Source organism: Nilaparvata lugens, chromosome 4, assembly GCF_014356525.2.
Source record: "Nilaparvata lugens isolate BPH chromosome 4, ASM1435652v1, whole genome shotgun sequence".
NCBI classification, from domain to species: Eukaryota; Metazoa; Arthropoda; class Insecta; order Hemiptera; family Delphacidae; genus Nilaparvata; species Nilaparvata lugens.
This window is the reverse complement of record NC_052507.1, coordinates 44,348,921-44,367,540: the sequence shown is the minus strand read 5'-3', so window position 1 is coordinate 44,367,540 and position 18,620 is coordinate 44,348,921. Positions and strand designations below refer to the sequence as shown.

The 18,620-nt window shown below is 33.7% G+C and overlaps 1 protein-coding gene across 3 annotated transcripts in view; it reads left to right on the top strand.

Moving 5' to 3' along the window:
- Positions 1 to 18,620, top strand: part of LOC111056989 (autophagy-related protein 2 homolog B) — a 113,131-nt gene that overhangs the window by 31,899 nt on the left and 62,612 nt on the right. For all 3 annotated transcript variants that reach the window (XM_039427516.1, XM_039427517.1, XM_039427518.1), the window contains 14 exons: positions 245 to 315; positions 1,068 to 1,338; positions 2,295 to 2,600; positions 2,959 to 3,091; positions 6,044 to 6,147; positions 7,942 to 8,125; positions 8,709 to 8,806; positions 8,989 to 9,170; positions 9,488 to 9,644; positions 10,418 to 10,551; positions 12,800 to 12,957; positions 13,221 to 13,353; positions 15,065 to 15,276; positions 15,661 to 15,848. In XM_039427516.1, coding sequence (XP_039283450.1) covers positions 245 to 315; positions 1,068 to 1,338; positions 2,295 to 2,600; positions 2,959 to 3,091; positions 6,044 to 6,147; positions 7,942 to 8,125; positions 8,709 to 8,806; positions 8,989 to 9,170; positions 9,488 to 9,644; positions 10,418 to 10,551; positions 12,800 to 12,957; positions 13,221 to 13,353; positions 15,065 to 15,276; positions 15,661 to 15,848 — 2,331 coding nt within the window. The remainder of the gene's footprint in view (positions 1 to 244; positions 316 to 1,067; positions 1,339 to 2,294; positions 2,601 to 2,958; positions 3,092 to 6,043; positions 6,148 to 7,941; positions 8,126 to 8,708; positions 8,807 to 8,988; positions 9,171 to 9,487; positions 9,645 to 10,417; positions 10,552 to 12,799; positions 12,958 to 13,220; positions 13,354 to 15,064; positions 15,277 to 15,660; positions 15,849 to 18,620) is intronic.

Below are 18,620 nucleotides of genomic sequence, written 5' to 3'. Positions count from 1 at the left end.
CAGAAAGCGAAATTATAAACTCCAGGGTCTAACGTGATCTCTAAACTCCAGGGTCTATTTGAGTCCTCGAGTACGTTAACTCTGACTCGGAAAGCCAATTTTCTGACTCCAGAGTTTAATGCTGTTTAAAGTCTAGAACTTAGCTAAATCCCGAGCTCGGAAACCGGCCCTAAATGTTTTCTACAGTACACAGTAGTATGCTCTTGTCATTACTTATATATCTCCAATTTTGTTTCCTTTTCAGTAAATCTCAAAGTGATGTTTACAGTACTCAATCGCATACAACACATTCAAGAAGTAAAAGTAAAAGAAAAGGTAAAGTATCAAATTGTTTGAATATTTTTTTTCAGTTTCGTGTTTTTCAGCCGTTTTATGTTCCACTTCTAACAAATTCGGAAGGTGGAAAACATTAAAAATTGATGTGTGTTGTACATAAGCTATAGTTGATTACAATAATATAAATAAAGACATTGGTTTACAAGTTCATCCAAATTTTTCAAGTAAGTTATATCAATTTTGTTTTTATAGTTTCCAATTGCTTTGAAGTCATACAAATTGATGCTCTGGCGAAATAAAATTAAAAATGACTTGCCAGTTAAAATTCACACAGTGAAATTGTGAGCTGTGCGTTGTTCGTTAACGAATCAAGTAAGTTATCTATTATTGATAGTTCTGTGCTTTTTGAAGTGACCAGAGTCTGACTTGAAATATGCACCGTCTTGTATTCTATACTTTTTAACTCATACAATTATTTATTCATTGCAATAATACTGAATAAATTAATTACAAATATGTTACCTTTTCTGACAGGTTTTTGTCTTGTTCTGCAATATATTAATTTTATACTTATTTATTCATTGCAATAATACTGAATAAATTAATAATTACAAATATGTTACCTTTTCTGACAGGTTTTTGTCTTGTTCTGCAATATATTAATTCTATACTTATACGTTTTCTCAGAGTAGGCTAGTAAGTTGTTGTCTTAAATGGTTGTATCTTGACATCTTAAGAATAATTATATTTTGTTGATACTTGATGATCAAACGGAATTTGTTGTATTGCAGATATGTGTACTGGTGACTCAGATCCGAATGCTGATGTCAGCACGTTTCATATATCCCTTGGTAACTTGTCTTTGGTCATTCTCCATGAAGATGTGATGACAAGTTCCCCTGAAACTGGTCTCCTGGCTCCCAGTTCGGTCGCTGAAATGTCAAAAATGGCTGAAACGTTTTTCGAAAAGATCGACCAGCTCGCTTTCTCAGGGTATAGCAATAGAGATATCGACCACATCAATAAAGTGTTTGTGGATGCTTGTGGAGTTAACCACTTGAGGTAAGCGTCATGCTAATAATAATATGAGTGAGCCTCATGCTGAATTTCTTTTCAATTCTTACTTTGGCAAGTTCTCTGATTGGCCATTAGCAATGTACATTTTTGAGAAAGCTTTCATGCAGTTATAGATGTTAGTTAACTGCCTCTAAATAATTATTTATTTTGACATTTGTATATTTCTATTGTAGGGGTAAAATAACAAGAGACTATCTGTCGCGCGAAAAGATAGCTGTACTTATAAGCCATACGCTGAATAATAGTTTTATTTGTATTGATAGTTGAGATACTCCATCTCCATTTACCATTCAATATTATTTTAAATAAACAAAAACTTGAAATACGTTAATTTATTATTGGCATTCTCTATTTATTAAAACGACTGTTCATATAGCAATTTTAAATATAAAACTTTCCTAATTCAATTCAATACATATATTAGTAATAATAACGTATACATATGTTTAAAGTATGACATAACAACATTGTTTGAATGAACAGTAGGATCGCAGAGAATTTCAAATTTTTTTCTCAGTGTATTCATGCTTTATAAATAAAAGTGATGTTTCTCTAGACGAGCTTTATCTATGTGAACCTTGGGCTAAACAAATTACTAGAATTTTTATTAATTCATTTATTTTATTTATATAAATAGTAATTTATTTTATGTATAATTGAATAAATAAATAAGATTGAGTAACAGGTTCTATTGTATACGAGCCAGAAATGGAAGCCTGAATTGGTGAAGATCAGGGGTCTGTTGAAAAAATTACAAGCTTGTATTTGTGTCATAGCGAAAAGACTCCCACACACAAGACTTTTGTGTTCAATGTACCATTCAAATAAAATAATTTGTCGTTTTTTTAAGATGATGAATCTTGAACTTGCGAATAATAGGTGTTATTGTTGTTGATAGTAACATTTATATTTTCTTGTTATATTGTTTTGTTTGCTTGCAGATTAATGGCTTCGCCTGTGATAATAGAAGGTGACGAGAAAACCTCACCTTCTAGCAAACTATTAAGTGCTGTGATAACCGCTGCTAGTGTAGAATTCTTAGAATGCCTTATTGAGAAAACTGCTGCTCAGGTAGTTTCCAACGTTGAATATGTCGAACTGTTGAAGTTTATGCGGCCCAATCCGAGAGAGGGCGATCCCGAACCAGTTGCTCCATTCTCGTCGCAACCGGACATCTGGTTCCACCTGAAGAGAATAGAAAAGACCACTCGGACCAATCACCCAAGGATACCTGTCACAGAAATCAAGTGAGTTATATTTCTCATTCGTGCAAATTGATTTTTCTGTTCACTTGTAATTTGTTATTTATTTCTACTAATACTATTTAATTCATGTGGCAAGCTGATTTCTACTTTCTTTAACAAGAGAATATACCATTAATACCGATGGTGATGAGCCTGATAATAAATAATATCAATTTGTGAAAAATGGAAGTATGTTTAAATTGCTGCATGAAGGTGTGTTGTTATAGCTGCAGTAAACTCTTTATGCTACAGCGTGCAGCATAATCATTGTTATTGATCAAAAAATGGCAATAAAATTCTTGTGTTGGATGTTTGTTTCAATCTGAATAAATGTTTATGAACCTTTTGCTGTTTATTTCAGTGTTACTATTCAACAATGCTGGCTAGAGGTTGACATCTCGATTGTTGACCGGATAACAGCTATTTTGAATCCTCGATCTTTCTGCAAGCCATCAAAGAGGAAAGTCAACTCAGCGCTTTCCAGAAGCTTATCTGTGAGTAGTTTCAGAATTATTCTTCTTATCTTTGAATGCAGTTTCCATGCATGGCTTGCTCTTATTTTTAGATTCACAAATGATATTGCTCGGTAGAAGGAAAGTAAAGGATGCAAGAGATATACTTCACGTAAGAAATTGGAGGGTGGAGGCAAAGGATTGAGATGGTTGGAGAGGCAGGATTGAGGAGGCCAGGGCTCGATTTGGGCTGTAGGACCATCGAAGAAGAAGAAGAAGGCGAAGAGAAGTAATTGTTTTCAAGTCGAATTGTTGTTATTCTAACACTATTCCAGTTCAAGTCACGATTTTATGATCAAAATATTTTAAAACATTTCAAATATTTGAAAATAAAATATCTTATCTATTCTATCTATTTTGATGCTTAAAAACCTGGTTAAACTTTGGACCTATGTGAACGGAAGATGGTGGAAGGTTTTGTGTGGACTTTTTGCAATAATTGTTCTTGACCTAAGACAAGACTCAGCGTCTGTAAATATGATATATACAGGGTGTTTCAGAAGTAGTGTCGAGAATTTTAGGGTATTGTACCTGGATGCTAGGAGACTACAAATGTCATATTTGAAGTGTCCAAAACTCAGCGGTTATCCTTATAGCTGCCATTTTGTTTTTTTCACTTAAAAATTTTTATCTCAAGAACGAAATGTTGTATTGATCTGAAATTTGGCATGAATATTTATGCTATAAAGACTCAACTATAAAAAATAAAAAAAAATTTTTTCGTTGAAATTTTTCAAAATGGCGGCTATTTTAAATTTTTGATGGCAAATATCTCGAAAACCGTCCATTTTACAGAAAATTTACAAGAGACAAAAAAGTTAGCAAATTTTTTCACAATTCCAATGATACCTAATTTATTAAGATTGGTCGAAGAATAACAGAGAAATTAATTTTTTCGTACTGCATGCATGACCACTTTTCACCATTTAAAGATCAATATTAATTTTTTAATTCCAGATGTATTTAAGATGAAGCTTTGAAACTCGGTATGGCTCCATATGGGCAAACAGATGATTTTACAATGGTTTTCAGATGATAATGTTTGTCTTGTAAAAGTATTGTTGTTTCATTAAAAGTAAAGAACCAGATGTAGTGCTTCCTATTTCTTAGTCTCACGCTTCCTAGGTCTTATTTCTATCTTAAATTTCCAGTTTCAATATTTTCTTACGTTGCTTCTACACAAATATTTAATTATTGTAATGGAATTTAGTTCGCTGGAGTACACCGATATTCACTTCATGTATGGAGCAGCTCTTGGCAATGCGACCGAAGCAAGAAGAATGTATGCAGCTGCATTTCCAAACCGCCGTCTCCCACCGACAAGGTGTTCACAAGAACTCACAATCGGCTGAGAGAAGTTGGTTCATTTGAACGGAACAGGGTAATTGCTGGTAGGCCTCGAGCAGTTCGAAATGTTGCTTTTGAAGAGGAAGTATTGCAGAAATTCGATTTCAATCCTAGAACGAGTACGAGAGCAGTTGCAAAGCAAATCAATTCAAGTGCTTCTTCTGTGTGGCGTGTACTAAACAAGGAAAGACTTCACCCCTTCCGCTTTCAAAAAGTTCACTCATTGGTTGAACGCGACTATGAGCCAAGAGTAAACTGTGCCCGTTGGTTTCTTCAGCAAGACATTATCCAACCAAATTTTCTAGAAAATGTGTTATTCACCGATGAGTCCAGCTTTACAAGAGAAGGAATCTTCAACTCTCGCAACAGTCACGTCTGGGCCTTAGACAATCCTCATGAGGTCGAAGTGCGTGGTTATCAGCATAGATTTTCGCTGAATGTTTGGACGGGTATCTTAGGTAATCGCGTGATTGGACCATACATTCTTCCTAATCGTCTGAATTCTCCCACGTACATTACTTTTTTAAGAGACATACTACCAGAACTTTTGGAAGATGTGCCTCTTACAAACAGATATAATATTTGGTTTCAACATGATGGTGCCCCTGCTCATTTCGGAAATGTTGTTACGGACTTTCTGAACATGACCTATCGTCAGCGGTGGATTGGGCGGGGTGGACCAGTACCGTGGCCCGCACGTTCACCTGACCACAACCCTTTAGATTTTTTTTTCTGGGGCCATATGAAAGACCTTGTTTACAGCACGCCAGTAGAAAACGAAGAAGACCTTGTGGCAAGAGTGGTTGCTGCAGCAGGTGCCATTCAAGATGATGAAAATGCTTTTATAGCAGTTCGACGGTCCATGATTGAAAGGTGCAGACTGTGTAATCAAGTTGAAGGACGGCATTTTGAGCAATTGCTGCATTAGTATCAGTGAACCGATTTGAGTGAAATTAATATTTTTCAATGTAAAATAAAATTTGGAGGAAAGTTATTCTTGTATATTTCTGTGATAAGAACGGTTTTCATGAAATTATAAGAAAAATTAATATTGATCTTTAAATGGTGAAAAGTGGTCATGCATGCAGTACGAAAAAAATTAATTTCTCTGTTATTCTTCGACCAATCTTAATAAATTAGGTATCATTGGAATTGTGAAAAAATATGCTAACTTTTTTGTCTCTTGTAAATTTTCTGTAAAATGGACGGTTTTCGAGATATTTGCCATCAAAAATTTAAAATAGCCGCCATTTTGAAAAATTTCAACGAAAAATTTTTTTTTTATTTTTTATAGTTGAGTCTTTATAGCATAAATATTCATGCCAAATTTCAGATCAATACAACATTTCGTTTTTGAGATAAAAATTTTTAAGTGAAAAAAACAAAATGGCAGCTATAAGGATAACCGCTGAGTTTTGGACACTTCAAATATGACATTTGTAGTCTCCTAGCATCCAGGTACAATACCCTAAAATTCTCGACACTACTTCTGAAACACCCTGTATAATATTCCTTATCAAGGTACTGTAAAGTTTGATTTATTTTCTGTGATTATTATAAATTTCCAATCCTAAAATCTTTTTTCAGAATGAACAGTCAAGCATATACCATTCTACAGTTGAAAGTCAAGTTTGTCAAGATTGCAAAAATGAATTGAAAATCAAATCTCCTTACGCTGTCATTAGATTAAGGTAAGTAGAATGAATAGGTAAATAATTCCCTCACTACTAATAAAAGTTTGGTCTTTTTTAATAATTTTCAATTGATTCAATTCATTTTAAAATTATTTCTAAATTCAGTAATCTCTGTTTTTGTATTGGATTGTAAATTGAAGTGTATGGTTCAAAAATGTGGAAGTGACACATACATAACCTAGCTACATTTGAACTGTCGTATAAATGTTTACTTTCCTTGCCCTATTATCATAGGTAAGGAAAGTATTGCTTTCCAAAAAAATTAAGGTACCCCAATTTCTAAATTTATATACGTTTCAAAGTCCCCTGAGTCCAAAAAAGTGGTTTTTGGGTATTGGTCTGTAGGCTATGTGTGTATGTTTGTGTGTGTGTATGAGTATATGTATGCCTGTGTACATGATATCTCATCTGCCAATTAACAGAATGACCTGAAATTTGAAACTTAAAGTCCTTACACTATAAGGATCCAACACGAACAATTTCGATCAAATGAAATTCAAGATAGCGGCTAAAATGGCGAAAATTATGTTAAAAACAGGGTTTTTGCAATTTTATCAAAAACGGCTCCAACGATTTTGATCAAATATACACCTTAAATAGTCATTGATAAGCTCTATCAATCAACTGCCACAAGTCTCATATTTCTGTAAAAATTTCAGAAGCTCCGTCCCATCTATGCAAAGTTTGATTTTAGATTTCCAATTATCAGGCTTCAGATACAATTTAAACGAAAAATTTTAAGTGGAAAAGATTGAGCATGAAAATCTCTACAATCAATGTCCAATAACATTTTCACCTAATATTCAAAATAAGCTCGAAATTCGAAAAAAATGTTATTATTCAAATGCAAACTTAATGAGAGAGAGTCAACTGTTGATTCTAATGTACCTAGAATTTATTCTAGGTAACTTGGTTGATTCTTCATATTAGATCGTTCACTTAAAGAGATAGCAGAAATTGATCTCGTCAGCTGATTGATTTTAGATTATAATTGAAATTTTCATAACGGCAAGGAAAGTTGTGTGAGTGCACCACACCAGATTTATTTTTATTGCGGATGATGCACACATGAGCTTTTTGTGCTTGTGCGTGGGTAATGGGAAGTGCGAGGGTGATTTATGAGATGATCAAACGTCCATGCCTAATCGATGGGACTCGGCGGGATTCGCACTCTCGAACAGGTAGCACTAGCAGACTGAAGGGTGCAATGCCTTAATCGACTCCACTTGGCTATCCTGGCCGGCAATAATTAGAATTAGAACCGTTTTGGGCCTAAGCCTTTGGTATTTTCATGAAAGTTGTGTTAAATAATCGAATAAATAAATACTATCTAGAACCTATTAAATATCAGAAGTAATATCTTCTATCCGTAAAATTGATGGTGATTGAATATTGCAACTGTTTTGTTTTTCTCTTGTAGAACATCGTTCAGAATTAAATCTAAATGTGAATTTATAAAATAATTTATTAGAAATAAAATTTATTGTATTTTAAAGTAATAATAGAAACGATATTATTCAGAATTGTATTAGTTGAGCTATTTTCAAAGCTTTTCTATGGAATAAATAGCTCTTAAATCGTGAAAACTTGATACTGCAATTTCTACTATATATTTATTAACCAACACAACAAGAATCAAAATTTGTCGAAAACAAAAGTTTCAAAAATTTGAATTGTCGCTTATACAAAGAAGTTTTAGTATATCAACTATCGAATTCCTTAACATTGATGATTATTTGTAGCCTAATCTATTCGACAAAAATTAATTTTGAATTTGATTTTGATTTTCAGGATTCCCATTGCTGATCTTAGGCCAATAAGTGATTTTTCGAGGCCGCCTTGGTGGAAACGTTCTGTTCGAGAAGATATGTTCATTTTCAACTTGACAGACGTCCTTTTCAGCACTGTCAAAGATAGTCGAAATCCAGTCGATCAGTACAGCTTACAGTGTAAACAAATCAAGGCTTTCTTCCAGGTGAGATTCATTGTTGGAATGGAATGATTAATCACTACATATAACCTCATATATTTAAGTTTTTTAAATCAATATTAGCTTTGATCATTTCGATCTACATCAAATTCATGTTATTCAATATTCACAGTAGTGTCTATTTTACATCTTGTTGTTGTTTTCCCAATGTTCTGTCTGAGTAAGCTCCAACCCTTATTTGCTTAGTTTAATTTCCATATCAACTCATTACTTTCCAATGCTATTGCAATTTATTCATTTTTCATTTAATTTCAAGTGCACTATTATCATTGTCATAGATAGGTCTTTATCCACAGGGATCAAGTGCACTATTGTCATTGCCATAGATCTTTGGATACAGATCTTTGTTGCATTTATAACTCCTGCTTTGTGATGAGAGAAGTTTAAATCTTCAAACATTATCTCCAAGATATTGCACTAGTTGACTCTAGGTTTTGATTTTTATTTTGAATATTGTTTGTTGTTTACTGTGCTTTCTGGATTCACACAAGCTGTTGATAATTAGTCACCGATCACATTTTTTTAATCAGTTGTCAAGTTGTTATTCGATTTTTTCTTTCTATTCCAGGAAGGCGATAATAGCAGACCAACTCAATTTGCTCAAGCAAACGTATTTGACTCTAATAGTAATATACCAGGAGCTGGTGATAAATACAGCTTTCCAAGGTAAAGAATACAATTATATACTTCATAAAACTATTTCAGTTTAGAACGAATGGAACCTGAAAAGGTGTGGTATAACTTTGCTGGTCAAAACAAATAACCTCAGAGGACCAGATCAAGCTTATCGAATAAAAAATATGTATTTTAGAACAGTTACTCCAAAGTCTCTATTTTTGTGATTCCAGGATCGTTTTAACTTTCAATCCAGCTCAGAAACCATCAGACCTAGATGATGTTGAAGACAACGATCAAGGTAGTCTACCATCGATGAGTCACTCCATAGTGATCGAGACACCATTGAAGGAACCATCTCCTTTCAGTTCAAAGAGGATCATTCACGAAAGTGACACACCACATAACGTTGAATGTAAGTCGGTGACTTGTATTCTCTGAATTATAATGTAATATTTCACTTGTTTTATCAAGTCCTCAATTCTTTGTCACTGCGGTATAAGGTTAGTTCTCATTTCTCGATCCGTTCAAGATATATTTATGGGTTAACAACCAGATACCTGTTCCATAAAATTTCAAAATCCCAATTTTCAATCTTGAAAATTTGTGAACTACAACTCTACGTACTTCAGAAATGCTTTCTTATGTTCTTGTTTATATTAATAGTTATGATAAAACAGATCTTGAACTCTCGCTCTGTATAATATAGAACTATACTTATTTATTTTACAGGTGAAGGAGAAGAACTTATCATCCCTGGAAATAAGGAAGAGATTTCGGAGTTCTCTGAAAACGCTTCAAGCAATACCAGAACAAAACTTGAAATAACTCTTCCACACCTGAACGTTCATTTCCCTTCCAAACATTTGTATGAAGTGATTTACAACAGGTAAGCTTAGGTTAGAATAACATTTGGAATCCTCTTTTAAGTTGAAAATTATTTATTTGTTGCAATTTTTCACTTGAAATAGATGAAAAAAATTTCAAGTGAAAAAAATTGCAACAAATAAATAATTTTCAACTTGAAAGATTTTTTTTCACTTGAAATAGATGGCTAACAACTTTACTGTAGCCAGTCCCCAGGCAATACTGTACATTTCAACCCTTGACGTGCACTTATAGTGTGAAATTTTCTTAATTTTGACAAAACTGTCATACACTAAATGAAATAATAATGAAAATATGAAATAATACTTGAAATAGATATTTACTAGCATGTTTTAATATGTTGTTAAATGGGTTTTCTAATTGTATTTCTCTTGATTTCAAAGAGGTTCCACAATATCATTCCATTAAAAAGAGAAGTTATTAAATTGATTTTCATTCTCATTTACATAGAACCGCATTTAATGATAGCACGATTCGAATGTTTTTTGACTAATCAGATTTAAAATTGACTCAAGAGCACCTGAAATGTCCATGAATAAAATCATTGAAAAATAATAATTCCATGGCTCAGATACAATAGAACTTATTATGATTTATTCGAATACTTGAATAAAGTATAATTAATTTAACTTGGCTCTCGAGCTTTCAATGATATATTCTGTTTGTTCTGTCAATTATTTTTAACATTTTAGTAATAATAAAATTGATGAACTATTAATAATTATTGCTATTTAACTGTTTTATTTCAATAATGGCATCAATTTGTCTTTCCAGGTTCAACTGTGATCTTTTATTATGGCAGCCGGTTGCTCCGAGGGAATCTTCCTGTGATCTTGGACAAAGTGATATTTTGCCTTCTCTCTACCACGATGCCTGCTTCACTCAGTGCAAATCTGGAACTCAATATGGTGTGTAAAAATCTCGCAAATCAACTTTCAAGTGTTTAATATTCTCCACTAATTTGCTGATAATACTTTAATATCGGGAACCGAGCTTCGCTCTGGAGTACAAAAGCATAAAAAATGTATTACGAAAGAAGAAATTATAATAACATTCATACAGAAATGTTCTATCCAGTGGCGGCGCTTCCATAAGGGCCAAGTGGGCCGGGCCCACCCAAATGAAACAGTAAGATACATTTTAAAATGCTTTAGGTTATGTGGCTAATTATTATTGAATAAAATACAATATAAATTAATTTTGAACTGTCAACTGGTAAAAATTCTCGTTGAAATACCATGCAAATGCATCCGTGGCCATCGTAGAATACGTACGAGTTCAAGGATGGTCACGAATCATTACGTAGCACATTGAAGGGCCCCGGAATTCAGGCCCTTCTAGCTCTCACAAGAACGTATTGACAAGACAACGCAAGCCGGCGGCGCTAGACTGGTTGGGAGCAATGCATTGATATACGGAGCAAGTGGGCCAGTTTGAGCTGGCCCATTGCACGTTGATTCACACTATTTTCGCTCAGACTGCTGAGCGCTAGTATAGCTTTGTTTACATGCCAGCCATCATGTGAAATGTGAATTGCATCCGAATTGGCAACATGTTTTTTTTTTATTTTATAAAGTTAACAAGTTAATACTTTCAACTACTTTTGTGCTAATATTTGCATAAATTAATATTAGCAATAATCCAACTGTAGTGATTGCGGTTGTGAATTTAAAGGTGTGATTTTATTGTGAAGTGCTATATTAGTGTGTGATGATCATGATTTAAATGAGGTTAGGTCTACTTTGACAAGTCTTTTGGTGAGTTGCATATTATGTTGATTTAATTGAGTTTATAGAATAATAAAGTTTAGTTTAGTTTTTTAGAAGAATGGGCTGCGAGGGAGGTCCTGCTAACTAACAATGGCAACGAGGTAACTAATCGAATTCACTCAATCGAAAAACATCAAACTTATCTTCTTGCCCCCAAATAGAATAATAAAGTTTAGTTTACTTTAAACTAAAGTTTAGTTTATAGACTACCTGCGTAACAGCTTTTAAAGTTGAATATGCTTTATAAAGCCCCTCCCCCTTCCCAGGCACACCCCCAACAATTCCCACCACTGGCCCACCCAACTGTTCAGGTCAAGCGCCGCCACTGGTTCTATCTAATCAAAGTAAATTGAGATTAATTCCCAGATGAATGCAAAAATTTCCCTCACAAAGGCCCAGTTGCACAAAAGACGATTAAATTTTAATCCTGATCAACTTAACGTGGACCAAATCAGAGAAAACCATTTCAAAAAGATGGATCTACTGGAATTAATCAGGATTGAAAATAACCCGGCTTTTTTGCAACCGGCACTAAGTACCTGATTGAATGATTACAAAAGTTCAACAGCTGAGTCATAATTTTGACCCAGTCCCACCCAAATGAACTCGCTCACTCACTGCCATCACCAACAGACGACGAAATAATTATTATCTGCTGTTTTTCCAAGGATGAATAATAATTATCCTTTTAATGTCCTTCAGCGAGTTTCCCCAGGGATGAGACCTAGTGCAATCGAATCTTTATATTATAAACCTACTATGTTCTGAATTTCGTGAGAATCGTTGGAGCCGTTTCGAGATCTGGTGAAATACAAACATATAAACATCTAAACATATAAACAGAAGTAGTTGCTCGTTTAAATAGTATAGGATAATAATTATTATTCCATTTTAAGTATTCCCATTTTATGAAAAGCCAACCATCGATTACCTTACCTATCCAACTTCTGTCGTTGAAGGTTTCTTGGTACAAGTAAAAAATCGAAATAATTTTATAGTGGGAGTAGTATAATCAATCTGAAAAAAAATCTCAAACAGTCTAGATCGTTTGTGGTCAATTTAACGAGATTTGAAACTGTCCCGAGTTGTAAGGCTTCACTTGTATATTAACAATGAAGCTCTTATGAAATTTTAATTCTATTCAAAAAAATTTCATATTTAAAGAACACCTGATATGTTTGTTATGTTGATATTGCTAATCTTATACTGTAATTCATTAATGCATTGAAACTATTGATAGGATGGTCAGTTGATCGTTTGGTGGCAGCTGCCTTCGAACTCCTCAATTCTTTATTAATATAAATTCCAATTAGAATCGTTTCATGTTTCTCTAGAAATTTGAAATTAGTTTTTGCATAATTATCTCATTATCGATCTACTCTTTCAGAATCAGATTCAGACTCTGACAACGATGAAACAAATTATAATGTATGGGAGCAGAACAAGCAAAAGAAAGCTACAAAGTCGAACAGGAAGGCACAAAACAGAATCACTATTTCACTGAATGTAGGGCTTGGCAAACTAAATGCCTTCACCAATATCAAGGTGAGTATTCTATTTTACATTTCTATTCTTCAAATGTATTTCTTTTTATTATTCAATTTTCAAAATTAATATAAAAACTATCTCAATATTATTCAAACTTTGAGAGTATTCATTTTCAATTGCATTGATCGTATTTCATGTACTGAGGAACTAATATTTTTTATCGTGAAGTAACGTGGTCAATAACTGAAGATTTTTTTAAAATTGTTATTATTGTGATTTTCCTGAGAACTGTAATTTTGAAATTGAATTACTCTTTTTAGGATGTTAATGGGCATGGGGAAATCGAAATTCGTTGCAAAGAAGTGAATTTCTTCCTAGTTGGAGGCTACCAAAATCTCACTCACAGTAGCTACATTTGTCTGCAGATAAATCATGCTGAGTTGCTTCATAATGGTAATACTTTGAGACTATCCCAATAATTTAGAACTTGTTTGTAAATTAAGCTTATCCATCTCATTTACTTATTTGATTAAGCTTATTAATCTTATTTACTTATTCTATGAAATTCATATTTCCAAATATGTCTAATCTTGATACTATTTACAAATTACAATACATTTTGAATTCTGGGTTTGCTTTTTTGATTTTATTTGCAATGAAGTGCTCACAGCCTCCAATTATTAATTTCATTTATAAAAAGTAAATTTAGTGGTAATATAATTTTATAGTTGTTATGTACAGAAATGTAATATTTTATTACTTATATTATTTTTAGTAAGATTATTAAAGAATAAGCTCTTCTTCTTCTTCTTCTTCTTCTTCTTTTTCATACCCTTTTGCCGTTAAGCGTCGGGTTCCTTCAACCATTCTCTAAACTTTATACGATCCTGTGCTATTCTCTTTACTTCATTCATTGTCTTTCCTCTTCCAGCAGCTATACTCTACATACTGATTCCCTGCAATAGAAGTAACATTCCATGTACCAAAAATCGATTTTTTTTTTTCTTTTCCAAGCTTTTCCTGAGTTCCGGTCCGTTTCTCTTTCTTATTTGACTCTGAATAAATTTTTGCTCATTCAATGTGGGCTATTAGCCCTCCATGAACTAGTTAGGTGGAGGGGCCGCCTCCTCATGGGGTCCTAACAAAAATCAGATTTCACAAGTGAAAAAGGAAATTAGAAAGATGAAGTAAAGCCGCCTACACACACGCAGATCGCCGGACACACGACCCTCCGCCGCCCCCATAAACCCCACCCCGGACCAACAGATGCTGTTTGTCGAGCTCCGTCCAACCCGACCGAATCCCCAAGTACGGCAAAAAATCGAACGCCCAAAATCATCGCGCATGCAACCGGCTTAAAAAAATGGCCAAGGAAGGCCGAAAGATAGCAGAGAAAGAAAGAATGGCACATAGCTGAGTCAATCGAAAAAAAGCCATTCTAGAAATGAAAAGTACCAAAGCATGAGAAGAAGGGTTTTGGGAGAAGGGCTTTGAAATGGGGGGTCCCTTTTAGTCGCCTCCTACGACAAGCAGGGATACTGTGGGTTTATTCTGGTGTTTAACAAAAAGAATAAGCTCAAAATGTCCTATTAAGGTAATACACACTTTCTCTTTTTTCACTATTTTATTTATGATCTATGGTAAAATACATTCTGTTCTTAAGGCGACTGGAATCCACACAGAATGTTACGCAGCTCAAGGATAATCAACTCGCAAAGTCGTGTGTATACCGATTGAGTAGGGTTTATTAGAAAAAAACATTATAAATAAATTACTACACACTTATAAAAGGAAAACATGACTGAAAATCACTCTGTAGTTGATTTATCTCATCTTAATGGCACATCTTGAAATCCGTTGAAAAGCTTTGAACTTGTTCTAAAAAGCTTCTTCAACCTTATGTAAAAGTTGAGGAAAAGATTAATTTCACAACACATTTAAAGGGTGAACAGAATGATGCATGCTATCTAATCAATTTTTTGTGTATTTGGGGAGTCATGATGTCAAGTATAGTAAACTGAGAAAACTTTAATATATAAATAACCACAAGGATCCAATAGTGAACGTATTCCCATTTAGGCTGTAGATCGCCTCTTGGAGCATTATAGATTAATGAATCATATTCTATATTGAATAATTTGTTAATGATATTTTCTAATTCCAGGTGAGATTTGCTCAGATGACCAAGAAGGTTTGTCAAGACTTTTGTCTGCATTCAAATCACCACCTGCCAGTCATTTACGTCCCACTCTGTACAAGACTGATAATGGAGCTGTTGTATCGGCTAACGCCTCGCCTGTTGGCCTAGGCTCAGCGGTCAGCAAAGATATGATCACTCTGGCTATCTGGTCTCATGTCAAGGATATCAAAGTGAAGGTCAGTTATACAGTAAGAATGAAACTCTTCATGTTATCGTCATTGACAAATTACTATTCAACAAACAACTTTCGTGTACTGGGCTATCTATATAGATCATTGATACATAACCTTGTAATGTTACTTATTTCGACTGAAAGCTGAACGAAATACTAAATTCATAATAGACCTTATTTCACTCCTCATGTCTTAGTACTTTTCTTTACCAAAATGCAAAACGGAAGATGTTAACAAAATGGTGACATCATATTTATATCGAGAAAGTTTCCCAAATCTTGAGGATTTGAATGAATGTTGATACCTTTGAACCCTAGTTGTAGTTTTTTACTTGTAGCTCCACTTTTCATATTTCCAATAGTAATTGAAACTGTTGAAATATTTCAGGTGGTGAGAGTTGCATGTGGAATAAGAGGTGCAACTCTGAGGCATAATGTGGTACAGAGCAAACATAACTGGTTCAACCAGCTGTTGGATTTCTTCGGTGTAATGGATTATCCAGTTCCTGGACACCATCCTATGCAAGTCATCACTGAGCTACATCAGCACTTATGGGATTGTGCAATTGACTACAGGTAAACATTTCTCAACGGGCTTATTTCACAAATTATTGATAGCTTATGAGATTGCTGATTGGTAATACAGTAGTATCGATTAGCAGTTCAGTTTCAACTACAAATATTTCAGAATTCTTTTATACAATTGACAATCTTTAATCTAAAACCCTATTCAAGATAGAAAGATCTTCAAGACCCGGTTGCCCAAAAACCTGTTGAATTTTAATCATGTTTAAAATATAGAAACAATCCAGTAGAATAATACAGTACAATAGAACAATTCAGTATCTATTCAGCTTTCAATGCGACCGGTCGTTTCGGCAGCTCCGTAATCAGTGACCTTTGCCGCTGCGCGATAATTCCTAAGACGAACGTTTATTTACTTGAAAATCTCATCATGTCTCAGTGCTTCAAGTGTGAAATAGATTTTACAGAAAAAGAAATCTCAGCCGAGTGTAGCGAGTGTACTAATGTTTTTCATCCAAAGTGTACTAGACTTGAGTCAATTGAAAAGTTTAAAAAAATGAACACTCAAGCAAGAGCCGTGTGGAAATGTGATAGTTGTAAGCAGGACAAAAACAATCCAGGTCAGTCATCGGACATTAACTTGAAACAATTTTCCTCTGATATAGTAGAAAATTTACGAAAAGAAATAACCGATTTGAAAACATTCTTCACCTCGAAATTGGACGACCTACAAACAAAACTAGAATCTATCAACACCAAAACAGACACTATAAAAACACAAATAGACACTCTCACACAAGAACACAATAGCTTGAAACTCAACTTTAACAACCTCGAGAAAGAAAACTTGGAAAATAAAAAACATGTTCAGAGACTAGAGAAAGAAATACATGACCTGCAGCAATATACCAGGAAAGACAATGTTGAAATTGTAGGTATCCCCGAAACCCAGGGTGAGAATTTACTGGCCGTCATGGATGCCGTCGCAAAATCGTTGAATGTGGAGTTTAAAAAGGACGACCTATCCATTATCCATCGGATGCCAACCGCAAAAGGATCCACTTCCATAGTGGCTAAATTCTGCTCCAGACAGAAGAAGATGCAATGGATCACCGCTGCGCGTCAAAAGAAAGGCATCAAAACAACCGATGTGTGCGACAAGCTGCCTCCTTCAAATGTCTATGTAAATGAACACCTCTCTCCCTACTACAAAGGACTACTAGGCAAAGCGAAAAATCTTAAAAAAGATAAAAAACTAGCCTATGTCTGGGTTCGTGACTGTAAAGTTTTCGTGAAAAAAACTGAAAGTTCTCGCACAAAAAGAATCATGAGCGATGAGGACTTAATAGTATTTCAGTAAAATGGGTGTTTATCAGTATTTTTACGAATATTAGCACAGTATTACATAAAATTAGTTTTCAGTAAAAATTTTCAATACTTCCATTAATATTCAAAATTTGCGCAGTAGGCTGGTTGTATTGATTTTTGATTTCTTAATTCGAAAATTTCCTTTTTTTATCACTTTTTTCTGCTTCTGAACGATTCTATTCTTACTTTTTCTCCACTTTCTTACCTTATCTTATCTTTTTCTGCTTCTTTGTTTAATGAACAATAATTTTGATGATATTGATGATTCACTTATACATGGCAGCGTTAAAAATACAATTGAAATAGATGATTTCTTTTCATTCAATCCATTCATTTATAACAGTCAGGCAAATAAACTTTTTAATGTACTTCATATGAATATTCGAAGCATTGGTAGGAACTTCGATGAATTCCTTTATTATATTAGCAACATTAGTACTAGATTTCATATTATTGTTTTAACAGAGACATGGCTAGATGATTCAGCTAGATTTAATTTTAATATTGATGGTTATACTCCTATTAATAAAAGTAATGTGTTTACAAAGTGTGATGGTTTATGTGTGTTTGTAAGTAATGAGATAAAGTTTGATAGGATAGATGTCAATATAGAATCTGTTAACTTGATAGCTATAAAGTTTGAACTTGATAATAAATTGTATAGAGTACTAGCACTTTACAGATCACCGTCTCTTGATGTTAATGCTTTTCTTATCAGCCTCGACGCTTATCTTCGTACAGAGAGGTCTGATAATTATTCTACCATGATAATAGGCGACTTGAATATAAATATTATCAATAATGATTTTCAAAGTAACGAATATCTTAGTGTCTTGCAACTTAACGGTTATAAATCATTTATAAACAAAATAACACGTTCACATAATAATAGTAAAAGTTGCATTGATCATATATTTTTCAAATCTAAGTCAGTAGAGGAAAACGATGCGTTTGCAACCATTATAAAAACTGGTATAACTGACCATTATTGTATTTCTTTCCATTTAAAGCTCGGTTCCAACACTCATCACAACCCTCCAAAAAATAAAAATACGCTAACAAAAATTAACTATGAAGGGCTAATGGATGACTTAGATAAGGAAAACTGGAATTTCTTAGAAATGATCGATGGAAATAACATTGATGAAATGGTTGACGTTTTCATCGAAAAATTAGAATATAATCTTAATAAATACACACAAAAAATTGAGCTTCCGCATAGGAAAAGACCATTAAAAAAGTGGATTACACCAAGCATGGTATGTGCGATGAGAAAGCGTGATAGAATGGCCAGTAAACTTAAAAATCAACCTTTTAATGTAACTCTAAAGGAGCAATATAGAAACTATAGAAATAACTTGAATACCTTGATCAGGAATGCTAAAATAGAATACTTTAATAACAAATTTCAATTGTGCAGGGGAAATACAAAGCAAACTTGGGAAAATATCAGAG